A 15110-nucleotide genomic window follows, 5' to 3' on the forward strand; every position below is an offset into this window, starting at 1 on the left:
TTTGAAAGGATTGGCATCAGTTCTTTTTTAAATGTTTAGTAGAATTCAGCAGGGAAGCCAACAGGTCCTGGGCTTTAGATGGAAGACTTTTTATTACAGATTCTATCTTGTTACTCATTATTGGTTTGCTGAGGTTTTCTATTTCTTCATGATCCAATCTTGGTAGCTGGCATGTATCTAGGAATGTATTCATTTCTTCTAGGTTTTCCAATTTATTGTCATATAGTTGTTCATAACAGTCTCTAATGGTTCTTTGTATTTCTGAGGTCTCAGCTGTTATGTCTTTTTCATTTCTGATTTTAATCATTTGGGTCTTCTCCTTTTTTGTTTATCTAGCTAACTTGTTGATTTTGTTTACCTTTTCAAAAAATCCAACTTCTTGTTTCATTATTCTTCTGGGGGTTTTTCTGGTCTCAATTTCAATTATTTCTGCTCTAATCTTTATTATTGGTTTCCTTCTACTAATTTTGGGTTTGGTTTGTTCTTGCTTTTCTAGTTCCTTGAGGTGTATCATTAGACTGTTTATTTGATATCTCTTTACTTTTTGGATATAGGTGTTTATTGCTATAAATTTCCTTCTTAGTACTGCTTTATCTGTATCCTACAAACTGCTATGTTACATTTTCTATTTTCATTTGTTTCAAGCCATTTTTTAATTTCCGTCTTAATTTCTTCCCTGACAAATTAGTTGTTCACAAGCACGCTATTTAATTTCCATGTGTCTGTGTAGTTTCCAAGGTTTTTCTTGCTATTGCTTTTTAGGTTTATTCCATTGTGATCAGAAAAGACACTTGATATGATTTACATTTTTTAAAAACTTGTTCAGATTTGTTTGTGGCCTAAGATACGGTCTATTCTTAAGAATGTTCCATGTACTGATGAAATGAATGTACATTCTGTAGCAGCTGGATGACATGTCCAGTTAATATCAGGGTTATCAGATCTAGTTTGTAGTTTAATTCCACTGTTGCTTTGTTGATTTTCTGTCTGGATGATGTGTTAATTACTGAGATTGGGATATTAAAATCTCCTCCTATTATTGTATTGCAGTCTATCTCTCCTTTTAGATCTATTAATGTTTTCTTTATATACTTGGGAGCTCTGGTGTTGCATGCATAGTTATTTATAATTGTTATATACAGACAGGCACGGTGTCTCACACCTTTAATCCCAGCACTTTGAGAGGTCAAGATGGGCAAAAACTTACCTCAGCCCTACAATAAATGAGCCAGGCATGGTGGGGCATACCTGTGGTTTCAGCTACTCGGGAGGCTGAGGTGGGAGGATCACTTGAGCTCAAGTGGCAGAAGTTACAGTGAGCTGAAATGATACCATAGCACTCCAGCCTTAGTGAAAGAGTAAAACGCTGTCTCACACAACAAAGAAAAACCTGTGTGGCTGCATGATTTTCTCTTATAGTTTGTTTTCATTTGTTGCCTTCTGTTTTTAAGAAGTTTGTTATAGGTGTTTGCATCATAGTCATCATGAGGCTTACAAAGAAGACCTTTAGATATAAGTTATTTTAAAGAAATGACAACTTACGGTGGGAGTGTAAACTAGTTCAGCCAATGTGGAAGACAGTGTGGCGATTCCTCAAGGCCTTAGAAATAGAAATTCCAATTGACCCAGCAATCCCATTACTGGGTATCTATCCAAAGGACTATAAATCGTTCTACTATAAGGACACATGCACATGAATGTTCATTGCAGCACTGTTTACAATAGCAAAGACCTGGAACCAACCCAAATGCCCATCGATGATAGACTGGATTGGGAAAACGTGGCACATATACACCATGGAATATTATGCAGCAATCAAAAATGATGAGTTCGTGTCGTTTGTAGGGACATGGATGAATCTGGAGAACATCATTCTCAGCAAACTGACTCAAGAACAGAAAATGAAATACCGCATATTCTCACTCATAGGTGGGTGATGAAAAATGAGAACACATGGACACAGGGAAGGGAGTACCAAACACTGGGGTCTATTGGGGGGAAGAGGGGAGGGACAGCGGCGGGGGGGAGCTGGGGAGGGATAGCCTGGAAAGAAATGTCAAATGTGGGTGAAGGGGAGGAAGGCAGCAAAACACACTGCCATGTGTGTACCTATGCAAATGTCTTGCATGTTCCGCACATGTACCCCAAGACCTAAAATGCAATAAAAATAAATAAAAGAGAAAAAAAAAAAAGAAATGACAACTTATCTCAGATCCCAAATATGAGAGTAGAATCAAAGGCAGAAACACAGAAAAAAAATTCTATGCTTTAATTCAATTCTTCTGGATTCTGACTTTGCATTGTCTCAATTTATAACTTTATACTATCTATCTCTTAACAGGTTGCTAGCTATTATTATTTGTTTTGTTTTGTTTTGAAGATATGGTCTCACTGTCTCCTGTCCCCAGGTACAGAGTCAGGGTCTTACTATATGGCCCAGGCCGGTCTCAAACTCCTAGTCTCAAGTAATCCTCCCACTTCAGCCTCCCAAAGAACTGGGTTTTCAGGCATAAACCACTGTGTCCAGTCCTATTATTGTTTTTGATAGGTATGTTTTGGGACTTCACAGTACATTTTTGAGTATATTGTATGTCACCATTACAGTAATAAAGTATTCTGGGTTTGTCCATGTACTTAATTTTATCAGTGATTTTTATGCCTTCAAAAGTTTTCTTTATGTACATTAGTCTTCTTTTCTTTTAGACTGAAGAATTCCCTTTAGCATTTCTTATAAGATGGGTATGGTGGTGGTATATTCTCTCAGCTTTTGACTGGAAAAGACTTTCTCCTCCATATATGAAAGATAATTTTCCTAAATACAATATTCTTGAATGTCAGTATTTTTCTTTGAGTACTTTGAAAATGTTATTCTACTTTCTCCTGGCCTGTATGATTGCCATTGAGAAGTCTGTTGCCAGATGAGTTGGAGCTCCTTATTTGTTTCTTCTCTTGCTGCTTTTAAGGTCCTCTCTTCTTCCTTGACCATTAAGAGTTTGATTATTATATGCTTTGAGGCAGTCTTACTTGGAATGACTCTGCTCGGTGTTCTCAGATCTTCCTATTCCTGGACATTTATATCTTTCTCAAGTTTTGCGAAGTTTCTTGTTACTATTTCTCTCTTTTTTTAAAAATAGATACAGGGTAGGCTGATGATCCAACATGGCCAATTAGACACAACTCCAATGTACAACACCCAGCGAGAGAGATGCAGAGATCCAGAGATCTCCTATCTCCAACTGAGGTACCAGGTGTATTTCAACGGGTCTGGTCCGATAGTGAGCAAGGCCCACTCAGGGCAGACCAAGGCAGTGGGGAGTGCTGCTTCACCCAGAAAGTGCATCTGACCGGCACTCCAGTCCAGATACAGCGCTTCCCCCAAAGCCTCAGCAATACACAGAACAGGGGATCTTTGCCAGTCAAGTGCCGGGAATTACAAGCACGGAGTTGAATAAGAGCCTGCGGACTGAGCTACTGCCCCTTCCCTCCACCCGGAGAGAGAGGGAGCTGTAAGCGGGAGCAGCTGGGCAGCCCCCTACCCCATGACTGGAGAGAGAGGAAGCTGAAAGGGGAAGACGGCCAGGTGCAGCTAGACGGGTCCCTCCCCTCCCCTACAAACCCCAGAGGGCTGAAGCTCCGACTCTAGTGGGTTAGGCAGCCGGTGCCACAGTCTGAGATGAGTGATCCAGCCCAGTGGAGGAAGGGCACAACCCACCACTAGAGGGGTGGGACTGGGCCACATGTGTTAACAAAAAACACAGGAAGCCTACGTAGTGGGACTGGGCTACATGTTTTAACAAAAAACACAGGAAGCCTACGTAGCAATGGGACGGCGTCCTTGACAGCCCAGCAGCACTTACAGGTCAGCGGAAGAGGCGGGCCTAATCCCCCACTGTAAACAAAAAAGACACAGGAAGCTTCCCTAGTAACCTGAAGGAGTCCCTAGAAACCCAGTAGCTCCTCCACAGGCAGACAAACAATCTCATCAAGCATCTCCCTGACAACACAGGCAGGGAAACCCACAAAGATGGGAAAACAACAGCGCAAAAAAGATGAAACCATCAAAGACCAGAACACCTTTTCTCCTTCAAGGGATCACAACTCCTCAACAACATAGGATCACAAGTTGACCAAGGAATGCGACAAACTGACAGAAACAGGCTTCAGAAGGTAGATGATAACAAACTTTTCTGAGCTAAAGGAACACGTTCTAACTCAATGCAAAGAAACCAAAGACCTTGAAAAAAGATTAGACGAAATGCTAACTAGAATAACCACCTTGGAGAAGAACATAAATGACTTGATGGAGTTGAAAAACAACATGAGAACTACATGAAGCAAACACAAGTTTTAATTGCTGAATCGATCAAGCAGAAGAAAGGATATCGGAGACTGAAGATCAACTCAATGAAATAAAAAGAGAAGGCAAGACAAGAGAAAAAAGAGTGAAGAGAAATGAACAAAGCCTCCAAGAAATATGGGATTATGTGAAAAGACCTAATCTACACTTGATCACTGTACTTGAATATGACAGGGAGAATGAATCCAAGCTGGAAAACACGCTCTAGGATATTACCCAGGAGAACTTCCCAAGCCTAGCAAGGCAGTCCAAATTTCAAATTCAAGAAATACAGAGAACTCCACAAAGATATTGCTCAAGAAGAGCAACCTCAAGGCACATAATCATCAGATTCACCAGGGTTGAAATAAAGGAAAAAATGCTAAGGGCAGCCAGAGAGAAAGGTCAGGTCACCCACAGAAGGAAGCCAATCAGACTCACAGCAGATCTCTTGGCAGAAACCCTACAAGTCAGAAGAGAGTGGGGGCCAATATTCAACATCCTTAAAGAAAAGAACTTTCAACCCAGAATCCCATATCCATCCAAACTAAGCTTCGTAAGTGAAGGAGAAATAAAATCCTTTACAGACAAGCAACTATTGAGAGATTTTGTCACCACCAGACCTGCCCTACAAGAGCTCTTGAAAGAAACACTAAGCATAGAAAGGAACAAGTACCAGTCACTGCAAAAGCAAACCAGTGGGCAAAGACCAAAAATGCAATGAAGAAAATGAGTCAACTAATGGGAAAGAAAACCAGCCAGTAACAAAATGGCAGGATCAAATTCACACATAACAATATTAACATTGAATGTAAATGGCCTATATGCCCCAATCAAAAGACACAGGCTGGCAAACTGGATAAAAAGAACTCATTGGTGTACTGTATTCAGGAAACTCATCTCACCTACAAAGACACACATAGATTCAAAATAAAGGGATGGAAGAAGATTTACCAAACACAGGGAGAACAAAAAAAAAACAGGGGTTGCAATCCTAGTCTCTGATAAAATGGACTTCAAAGCAACAAAGATCAAAAGAGACAAAGAAGGACACTACATAATGGTAAAAGGATCTATCCAACAGGAAGAGCTAACTATCCTAAATATATATGCCCCCAACACAGGAGCAACCAGATACATAAAGCAAGTTCTTAACGAGCTAAAATGAGATTTAGACTCCCACACAATAATAGTGGGAGACTTCAATACTCCACTGTCAATATTAGACAGATCAATGAGACAGAAAATTAGCAAGGATATCCAGGACTTGAATGCAGAGCTGGACCAAGTGGACCTAATAGACATATACAGAACACTCCACCCCAAATCCACAGAATATACATTTTTCTCAGTACCACATTGCACTTACTCTAAAATTAACCACATCATTGGAAGCAAATCACTCCTCAGCAAATGCAAAAGAACAGAAATCATAACAAACAGTCTATCAGACCACAGCACAATAACACACTCAAACCTGCACAACTACTTGGAAACTGAACAACTTGCTTCTGAGAGTCAACTGGATAAACAATGAAATAATCCCAGCACTTTGGGAGGCTGAGGTGGGTGGATCACGAGGTGAAGAGATCGAGACCATCCTGGTCAACATGGTGAAACCCCGTCTCTACTAAAAATACAAAAACTTAGCTGGGCATGGTGGCACGTGCCTGTAATCCCAGCTACTCAGGAGGCTGAGGCAGAAGAATTGCCTGATCCCAGGAGGCAGAGGTTGTGATGAGCCGAGATCGTGCCATTGCACTCCAGCCTGGGTAACAAGAGCGAAACTCCATCTCAAAATAAAAAAAAAAGAAAATAAATGAAGGCAGAAATAAATATGTTCTTTGAAACCAACCAGAATGAAGACACAACTTACCAGAATCTCTGGGACACCTTTGAAGCAGTGTCGAGAGGAAAATTTATAGCAATAAATGCCCACCAGAGAAGAGAGGAAAGATCTAAAATCGACACCCTATCATCAAAATTGAAATAGCTAGAGGAGCAAGAGCAAAAAAACTCAAAAGCTAGCAGAAGACAAGAAATAACTAAGATCAGAGCTGAACTGAAGGAAATAGAGACACAAAATACCCTTCAAAAAATCAATAAATCCAGTCGCTGGTTTTTTGAAAAGATCAACAAAACACACAGACCACTAGCCAGATTAATAAAAAAGAAAAGGGAGAAGAATCAAATAGGTGCAATAAAAAACGATAAAGGGGATATCACCACTGATCCCACAAAAATACAAACTAACATCAGAGATTACTACAAACAGCTCTACTCACATAAACCAGTAAACCAGGAAGAAATGGATAAATTCCTAGATACTTGTACTCTACCAAGACTAAATTAGGAGGAAGTTGAAACCCTGAATAGACCAATAACAAGGGCTGATGCAGAGGCAGCAATTAATAGCCTACCAACCAAAACAAGTCCAGGTCCAGATGGGTTCACAGCCAAATTCTACCAGATGTACAAAGAGGAGCTGGTTCCATTCCTTCTGAAACTGTATCAAACAATACAAAAGGTGGGAATCCTCCCTAACTCATTTTATGAGACCAACATCATCCTCATACCAAAACCAGGCAGAGACTCAACTAAAAACTCAAATTTCAGGCCAATATCCATGATGAACATCGACACAAAAATCTTCAATAAAATACTGGCAAACAGATTGCAACAGCACATCAAGAAGCTTATCCATCACAAACAAGTAGGCTTCATCCCGGGGCTGCAAGACTGGTTAAACATATGCAAATCCAAAAATGCAATCCATCACATAAACAGAACCAAAGACAAAAACCATGATTATCTCAACAGATGCAGAGAAGGCCTTCGACAAAATTCAACAGCCCTTCATGCTAAAAACTCTCAATAAACTAGGTATTGACAGACGTATCATAAAATGATAAAAGCTATATATGACAAACCTACAGCCAATATCATACTGAACAGGCAAAAGCTGGAAAAATTCCCTTTGAAATCAGGCACTAGACAAGGATGCCCTCTCTCACCACTCCTATTCAATATAGTATTGGAAGTTCTAGGCAGCAATCAGGCAAGAAAAAGAAATAAAGGGTATTCAATTAGGAAAGGAGGAAGTCAAATTGTCTCTATTTGCAGATGACATGATAGTATACCTGGAAGACCCCATCATCTCAGCCCAAAATCTTCTCAAACTGATAAGCAACTTCAGCAAAGTCTCAGGATACAAAATCAATGTGCAGAAATCACAAGCATTCCTATACGCCAATAACAGACAGACAGCAAATCAAGAGCGAACTCCCATTCACAATTGCTACAAAGAGAATAAAATACCTAGGAATACTTAACTAACAAAGTATATAAAGGACCTCTTCAAGGAGAACTACAAACCACTGCTCAACGAAATAAGAGAGGACACAAACAGATGGAGAAACATTCCATGTTCATGGTTAGGAAGAATCAGTATCGTGAAAATGGCCATACTGCTTAAAGTAATCTATAGATTCAATGCTATCCCCATCAAGCTACCAATGACCTTCTTCGCAGAACTGGAAAAAACCACTTTAAACTTCATATGGAATCACAAAAGACCCCACATAGCCAAGACAATCCTAAGCAAAAAGAACAAAGTTGGAGGCATCACACTGCCAGACTTCAAACTATACTACAAGGTTACAGTAATCAAAACAGCATGGTACTGGTACCAAAACAGAGACATAGACCAATGGAACAGAGCAGAGACCCCAGAAGAAACACCACGCATCTACAACCATCTCACCTTTGACAAACCCAGCAAAAAACAAGCAATGGGGAAAGACTCCATGTTTAATAAATGGTGTTGGGAAAACTGGCTAGCAATGTACGGAAAGCAGAAACTGGACCCCTACCTGTCACCTTACACTAAAATTAACTCCAGATGGATCAAAGATTTAAACATAAAACCTAACACCATAAAAACACTCAAAGAAAATGTAGGCAAAACCATCCAGGACATAGGCATAAGCAAGGACTTCATGACTAAAACACCAAAAGCAATGGCAATAAAAGCCAAGATAGACAAATGGGATCTAATTAAACTCCAGAGCTTCTGTACAGCAAAAGAAACAATCACTAGAGCGAATAGGCAACCAACAGCATAGGAAAAAATTTTTGCAATCTACCTATCTGACAAAGAGCTAATATCCAGAATCTACAAATAACTAAAATAGACATACAAGAAAAAAACAAACAACCCCATTCAAAAGTGGGTGAAGGATATGAACACTTTTCAAAAGAAGACATATATGAGGCAAAAAAAATATGAAAAAATGCTCATCATCACTGGTCATTACAAAAATGCAAATCAAAACCACACTAAGATATCATCTCATGCCAGTTAGAATGGCAACCATTAAAAACTCTGGAGACAACAGGTACTGGAGAGGATGTAGAGAAATAGGAACACTGCTACACAGTTGGTGGGAGTGTATATTAGTTCAACCATTACGGAAGACAGTGTGGCGATTTCTCAAAGATCTAGAAATAGAAATTCCATTTGACCCAGCAATCCCATTACTGGGTATATACCCAAAGAACTATAAATTGTTCTACTATAAAGACACAAGCACACATATATTCATTGCAGCCCTGTGTACAATAGCAAAGACCTGGAACCAACCCAAATGCCCATCAATGATAGACTGGACAAAGAAAATGTGGTACATATACACCATGGAATACTATGTAGCCATAAAAAAAAAAAAAAACGATGAGTTCACGTCCTTTGTAGGGACTACATGAATCTGCAAACCATCATTCTCAGCAAACTGACACAATAACAGAAAGCCAACCACCGTATGTTCTCACTCATAGGTGGGTGTTGAACAACGAGAACACATGGACTCAGGGAGAGGAACATCGCACACTGGGGGCAGTTGGGGTGGGTAGGGGAGAGAAAGTGGGGGGTGGGGAGGAAGGGGAGTGGGGAGGGATAACATGGGGAGAAATGCCAGATAGAGTATGCACCTAAAGTAAAATTAAAAATTAAAAAAAAAAACAGATACAGGGTCTTGCTGTGTTGCTTAGGCTGGTCTCAAACTCCTGGTCTCAAGCAACCCTCCTGCCTTGGCCTCCCAAAGTGTTGGGATTGCAGGTGAGAGCCGCTGCACCCAACCTGTTGTTATTTCTTTGAATAAGCTTTCTATTCTTGCCCTGGCTCAGCTCTAAGAGCCAGCTGTTTAAAGGACAACTGCCTCTAAAGTTTGGTCTCTTTGCACATATTTGGTTCTCCATCATTCCACCTTCTGCCACGCGGAAGCAGCATGAGTTCCTCACCAGATAGGCTGATGATCTTGGACTTCTCAGGTTACAGAATTTTGAGCTAAATAAACCTCTTTCAAAAATAAATTACTCAGTCTCAGGAATTCTGTTATTAGCAACACAAAATGGACTAAGACACAGCCTTTTCCAAGTCAGGTCACATTCACAGGTACTTAGGGTTAGGATTTTCATATATCTTTTGGAGGGACACAATTCAATTTACAACATCTAAGCCCTGCTTCAATTAAGGGCCCCACTTTCTCTGTCTAGCCTTGTATTATTTGACTCAATGCTAGTTTCATTCCTCTGTCCACCTATACCATTGCCCTTTGATTTTCCTGGACTTCTGATCTTAGTCCTTAATTTTAACTTAATACTAATTATACTTCACTGCAAACACCTATGTTGTTATTGCCTTAGTTATAATCATGTCAAGTACTTGCATTTTAAAACACTACTTTTAAAAAGATAACTTTTTTGTTTCTACATTACACCATTATATTATATTTAAGGAAATGATGTTGATTTTTAAAATGTGTATCAGTAGGTTTTATTTTCTAGATACTTCTTTTCAGGAATTATTTGTTAATAACAGGAGACACTGGGTCCGACAGGACTAAAAACCAATTAGAAGCCATAGAAGAGAACTGAGCAAGGAGAGAAACCCATGAAGACAGTGTCTTGAGGAAACTCATGTGGCCGCAGTGTCTGAGAGGACTTAAATGGGAGACTTCAATTTTATTGTAAATAAATAACTAGGAAAATGAATGAACCACTGAGAGAATTTAAAAAAAAAGTCCATCTTGTGAGGATGTAAAGTATTACGTTGGAAATATAGAATTTCCACTATTATCACCAAACATTCATTGTATATGTGCTGAATATAAAGTAGTATGAGAAACAGCCCTTGTTCTCCGGCTGGGGAAAGAAAGCAGAGACTCCAAAAGAGAAAATATCATTTACTGAGCGTCAGATGAGTGCAGTACTTTCTGAAACCAGGGGCCTCCCTCCATCCCTCACTCACATGCCTTTAGATTTACACATGCCTCCTAAACAAGGTGTGAAATGAAGCAATGAATGGCATGTAAACAATACAAGATCCTTGAATGATGCAACACTCTGTGATATTCTGTGACAAGGGGAAGGCAGAGGAACTGTGCCACCTGAATGGCTCTCAGCAGGATGAGTGTGAGCCAAGATAAGGGCAAGGAACACGAGGTGAGGGAGAAAGACCACTACTGACATTCCTACAAGCCTAGGCATCCTGCTCACCTGGGACCTGACTGGGTTAAACACAGGCATTGCAGCCTCGTCTCTGGGTTTTTTTTCATGGAGATGAGCTGATCCTTGGGAAACAGGCCCTGTAGAGAGAGAAGGCAAGAGTCCTAAATGAGACACAGTGGCCTTTAGGGTACTGTTTTTGGAGACCCAGGCTTTTCCCCCAAAGTTCTTATGTTTGTTAAACACTCAAGAACTAAGACGTAGACTTTACTGTGTGAGACAAAGAATCACAACTGCTTTCATTCTGTCAGAAATTCTAAAATGTACAACTTTAGGGTCTCTCGCCCAAAAACTTAAGTGGGATTTACGAACTCATAAGGTACTTTACAGTCATGCACTCTTACATAAAGAAAAAATAAAAATCATAGACAAAGGAAAGATCAAGCAGAGAACACAGAGACAAAAGAAAGGATGTGGAAAGCAGTGAGATGAGACGGAGGAGAAAAAGGAAAGCAGAAGAAAGGAAGATAGAGAGAGAGTCAGAAAATAAAGATGTTTAAAAAAACAGAGAAGCGATGTTAGCCATGAACTAGAAAAACTGTTAGGAGGTGCTAATCCCACAGAACCAACAGTAATCAAAACGGCGATGACGACTGCACAATGCCAGCCACTGTGCTGTTACTTTAAAAGATTATTGCCAATCCTCAAAATAATCAAGAAGGTCCGAAGTATTGCCTTCATATATCCTAGGCACATTGAGAAGAATCACGGCTGAGTGCAGAGTACACACAGAGATCAAACAGGTAACTGCTGACTACTTGAATGACCCGTTCACTAAATGACTTGCCTGAGTCACACAGTTGGCAGATGGCAGAGTATAAAATTACCAAATGAAGAGCACATGTGGTCATTCTAACCCAAAAATATAAAACAGAACATCACTATTTTTGCTCTGCTTTTCTTTGCTTCCATCATGGATCACTATGGAATCTTTTTACTACTGTTGTTTCATTTCTGGAAGGAATAAAGTTTGCTGGAAAAAAACAGCTTTGCCCTGATTCACTGCTACTATTAATGTAGTCGTCCACAACACATACAAACTCAACAAGTCAGCTTAAAAAGCACAGTGTAAAATAAAGCAGGTCTTTAAGTTTGTTCAGATTCAGGGTTAGACAAAAAAATACAACTTGATGTTGGTCAAAGGGTACAAACTTGCAGTTATAAGATGAATAAGTTCTGGAAACTGAATGTACAGCATGGGGACTATAGTTAGTAATAATGTATTGCATATTTGAAATTTCATAAGAGTGGATCTTAGGAATTCTTACCACACACACACAAAAGGTAACTGTGAGATATATGTTAGTTTGCGGTAATCATTTCACAGTGTGTCAAACTTGAGGACAAGAAGGCTGTGCAAGTGTCAGTGGCCAGTTCCCAGTCTCCTCACTAAGCTCACTCTCTGGCACTCACCACTCACTTCTTGTGGGTTCTCTTGTGTAAGCTGTGGAGGTTCACACTTCAGGGTAGTTACCCCAGGCAGGAGCCCGAGTCTCTGACACTCCAAAGAGACTCCTTGGTATTCTGTCACCATTGGGCGCATGTCCTGTCCCTGCATATAGACAGAGGCCTAAAAACAAAAGATTTACTTTGAAAGGCATGCATATATGGACTGCATGCTAAGAGCCAGCCACTGTTCTATATGCTATGGATACAGCAGCAAACAAGGCAGAAAAGACAGGCAAAGGATACCAGCCCAGAAAAACAAAAACAGCAAACAAGTGGATGTTTAAACCAGCTGGTGAAAATGTAATGAGGAACCGGATATGTACACTGTCTCAAAATGTCTCCCACAGATTACTTAGTAATTACAAAAGGGAAAAAGGTAACTTTCTAGTGGAGAAATCTGACAGGTACCACTGTAACCTCATCAGTAACGGGACAAATCATCACTATGTGCCTCTGAAGTGACGCACTGAGAATACAGCATTACCTCTGTGGTACTGTAGCCAAAATATGCAACCTGAATCTGATCATGAGAAAATAGAGGACAAACTCAAATTGAGGGATATTCTCCAAAAAATTAGCCATACTCTTCAAAAACAATGATGTCATGACAAAGACAGCAGCTACTCCAGATTCACAAAGATTAGAGGTACGGCAGCTAAGCACAACATGCAATGCTGGCTTGTATCCTGTATCAGAAAGAAAATTACCATCAACAGCATCATTAGGGTAACATGGCAAAATATGAATAAGGACTAAGGTTATATGATAGTATCATAACAATTTTAATTTCCCTCAACTTGATATTTGTATTCTGGTTATATAAGAGAAATACACACTGAATGGCCAGGTGCGGTGGTTCATGCCTGTAATCCCAATGTTTTGAAAGGCCAAGGCAGCAGGATCACTTCAGGCCAGAAGTTCAAGATTAGCATAGGCAACATAGCAAGACTCCACCCCCTATACAAAAACTGGTGGCATGTACCTGTAGTCCCAGCTACTCAGGAGCCAGAGGTGGGAGGATTGCCTGAGCCTTCCACCGTTGCAGTTCAAGGCTGCAATGAGGCTACGATCGCACCATTGCACTCCAGCCTGGACAACAGAATGACGTAAAGGGATATAGTGTTTGCAACTAACTCTCAAATGGTTTGAGAAAAAAAATACTGCATGTGTACATGTATGTATGTGTGTGTACAAGGGGGGAATGCACCTCCTTGCACAAGAGGGTACACAACAAGGGGACTTCATGAAACAGATGTTAACTGGCAGATTTAGATGAAGAGTTTATAGGAGTTCTCTATTCTAATACTTTCATAAATTAGAAATTATTTCAAAACAAAAAGTTAAACTGAAACGTGTCCCCCTTTTCTTCTCCCACACCATCACACACATTCTCTTCACACCTGTTGTCCTGTGTCTCCACTTCCTGTCTCTAGATTCTCCAGCACTGTCACTGCTTCCTCTCCACTTTCCAGAGGATATGTCTTCACAAAGGGCTGGAGATCCTTGGGCAGGATGGTCAGGAACTGCTCCAGCACCAGCAGTTCCATTATCTGTTCCTTGGTGTGCATCTCCGGTCTCAGCCATTGATGACAAAGTTCTCGGAGTTGGGCCAGAGCTTCCCGGGGTCCAGGAGCCTCCTGAAAGCAGAACTGCCGAAAGCGCAGGCGGCAAATCTCCTGAGGGTGGGAGCTGCTCTCCAGTGAGCTGCACACCTGCTCCCACGTGGGATCTTCCTCCTTCACTTTCACAAGGCCATCTCCATTTTCAGGAGCAGGGCCTGGCAAAGCTTCATCCATGTTGAGATTAGAGGCTAAAGGTTCACTCAGCTTGGGGTCCATATTCAGAAATACAGATCTGAGGCATAAGAATCGATCAGCAACATGCAAATTATAAGAGCTACAAAATGGTATGTGACCCACTTGTATTTTGTCCCCACTGTAAGTAATGTTCGAAAGCTGGGCCTGCGTGCTTCTATTATCAGTGAAATGAATCGGAAGTCTATCTGGATCTAGTACTAACAGGGCTGAGTCCGGAGGTGAGGGATGTAGGATATAAGGGAAGAAGGGTCAGCAATAAGAAAGCTTGGGCAGCTTGCACTTTAGCTGGGAAGCAGGTATGATTTACCCACTGAGGGGCCAGATGGCTGCCTTCATGGACAAACAATACAGTCTCAAAGGTAATCTATATCTGTGTATCTCTCATTGCATATTTCACTTTAAATGTAGGTGTAACAGACTGTCCAAAGTCTCCCATTCTCAAATATCTTTTGTGAAGAGATTTTGCCACCGTTCGCATCAAGGGGTGGAATCTATTTTCCCTTCCCTTGAATCTGTTCTGGCCTATGACTTGCTTTAACCAGTGGAATATGGGAGAAATGACATTGTAAGAGGGAGTGCTGCTGTAGCTCTTGGCTCACTGCCATGAGACTGCCACGCTGTGAGGAAGCCCAAGCTAGCTATGTAGAGGTCACATGGATGAGAATCTAAATGCCCAAGCTAAAGCCCTACTGGGCCTAGTGCTCAGATAATTCTCCAGGTGAATGCAGTTATATTAATAACTCCAGGTAAGACCAGCAGAACTGCCTAGTCAACCTGCAGAATCCTGTGGAATAATAAGCTGAGTTTGTTTTCCGCCACTTAAGTTTAATTTTAGATGCAGCAATACATAACTGAGACAGGAGACATGGATTAAGTTTTTTCCCCTCTCTTCATTTTTCCCTTTGTGATCTCTTTAGTCACAATTTCAATATATCTCAGTTCTA

At 40.6% G+C, this 15110-nt stretch overlaps 1 protein-coding gene across 14 annotated transcripts in view; it reads right to left on the bottom strand.

Moving 5' to 3' along the window:
• The window catches only part of PGBD1 (piggyBac transposable element derived 1), a 35922-nt gene that overhangs the window by 12354 nt on the left and 8458 nt on the right, over positions 1 to 15110 (bottom strand). For 5 of the 14 annotated variants that reach the window (XM_078368069.1, XM_078368067.1, XM_078368068.1 and 2 more), the window contains exons 2-3: positions 13750 to 14203; positions 10892 to 10980 (exon numbers count right to left, since the gene is read on the bottom strand). In XM_078368069.1, the coding sequence (XP_078224195.1) occupies positions 10892 to 10980; positions 13750 to 13933 (273 nt within the window). In that variant the 5' untranslated portion in view covers positions 13934 to 14203. Of the gene's footprint in view, positions 1 to 10891; positions 10981 to 12313; positions 12471 to 13331; positions 13439 to 13749; positions 14204 to 15110 lie in introns of all 14 variants that reach the window. The other 9 variants (XM_054254695.2, XM_035294693.3, XM_035294692.3 and 6 more) reach the window with 5 other exon arrangements.

The sequence above is a fragment of the Callithrix jacchus genome, chromosome 4 (assembly GCF_049354715.1).
Source record: "Callithrix jacchus isolate 240 chromosome 4, calJac240_pri, whole genome shotgun sequence".
In the NCBI taxonomy this organism is placed as follows: Eukaryota; Metazoa; Chordata; class Mammalia; order Primates; family Cebidae; genus Callithrix; species Callithrix jacchus.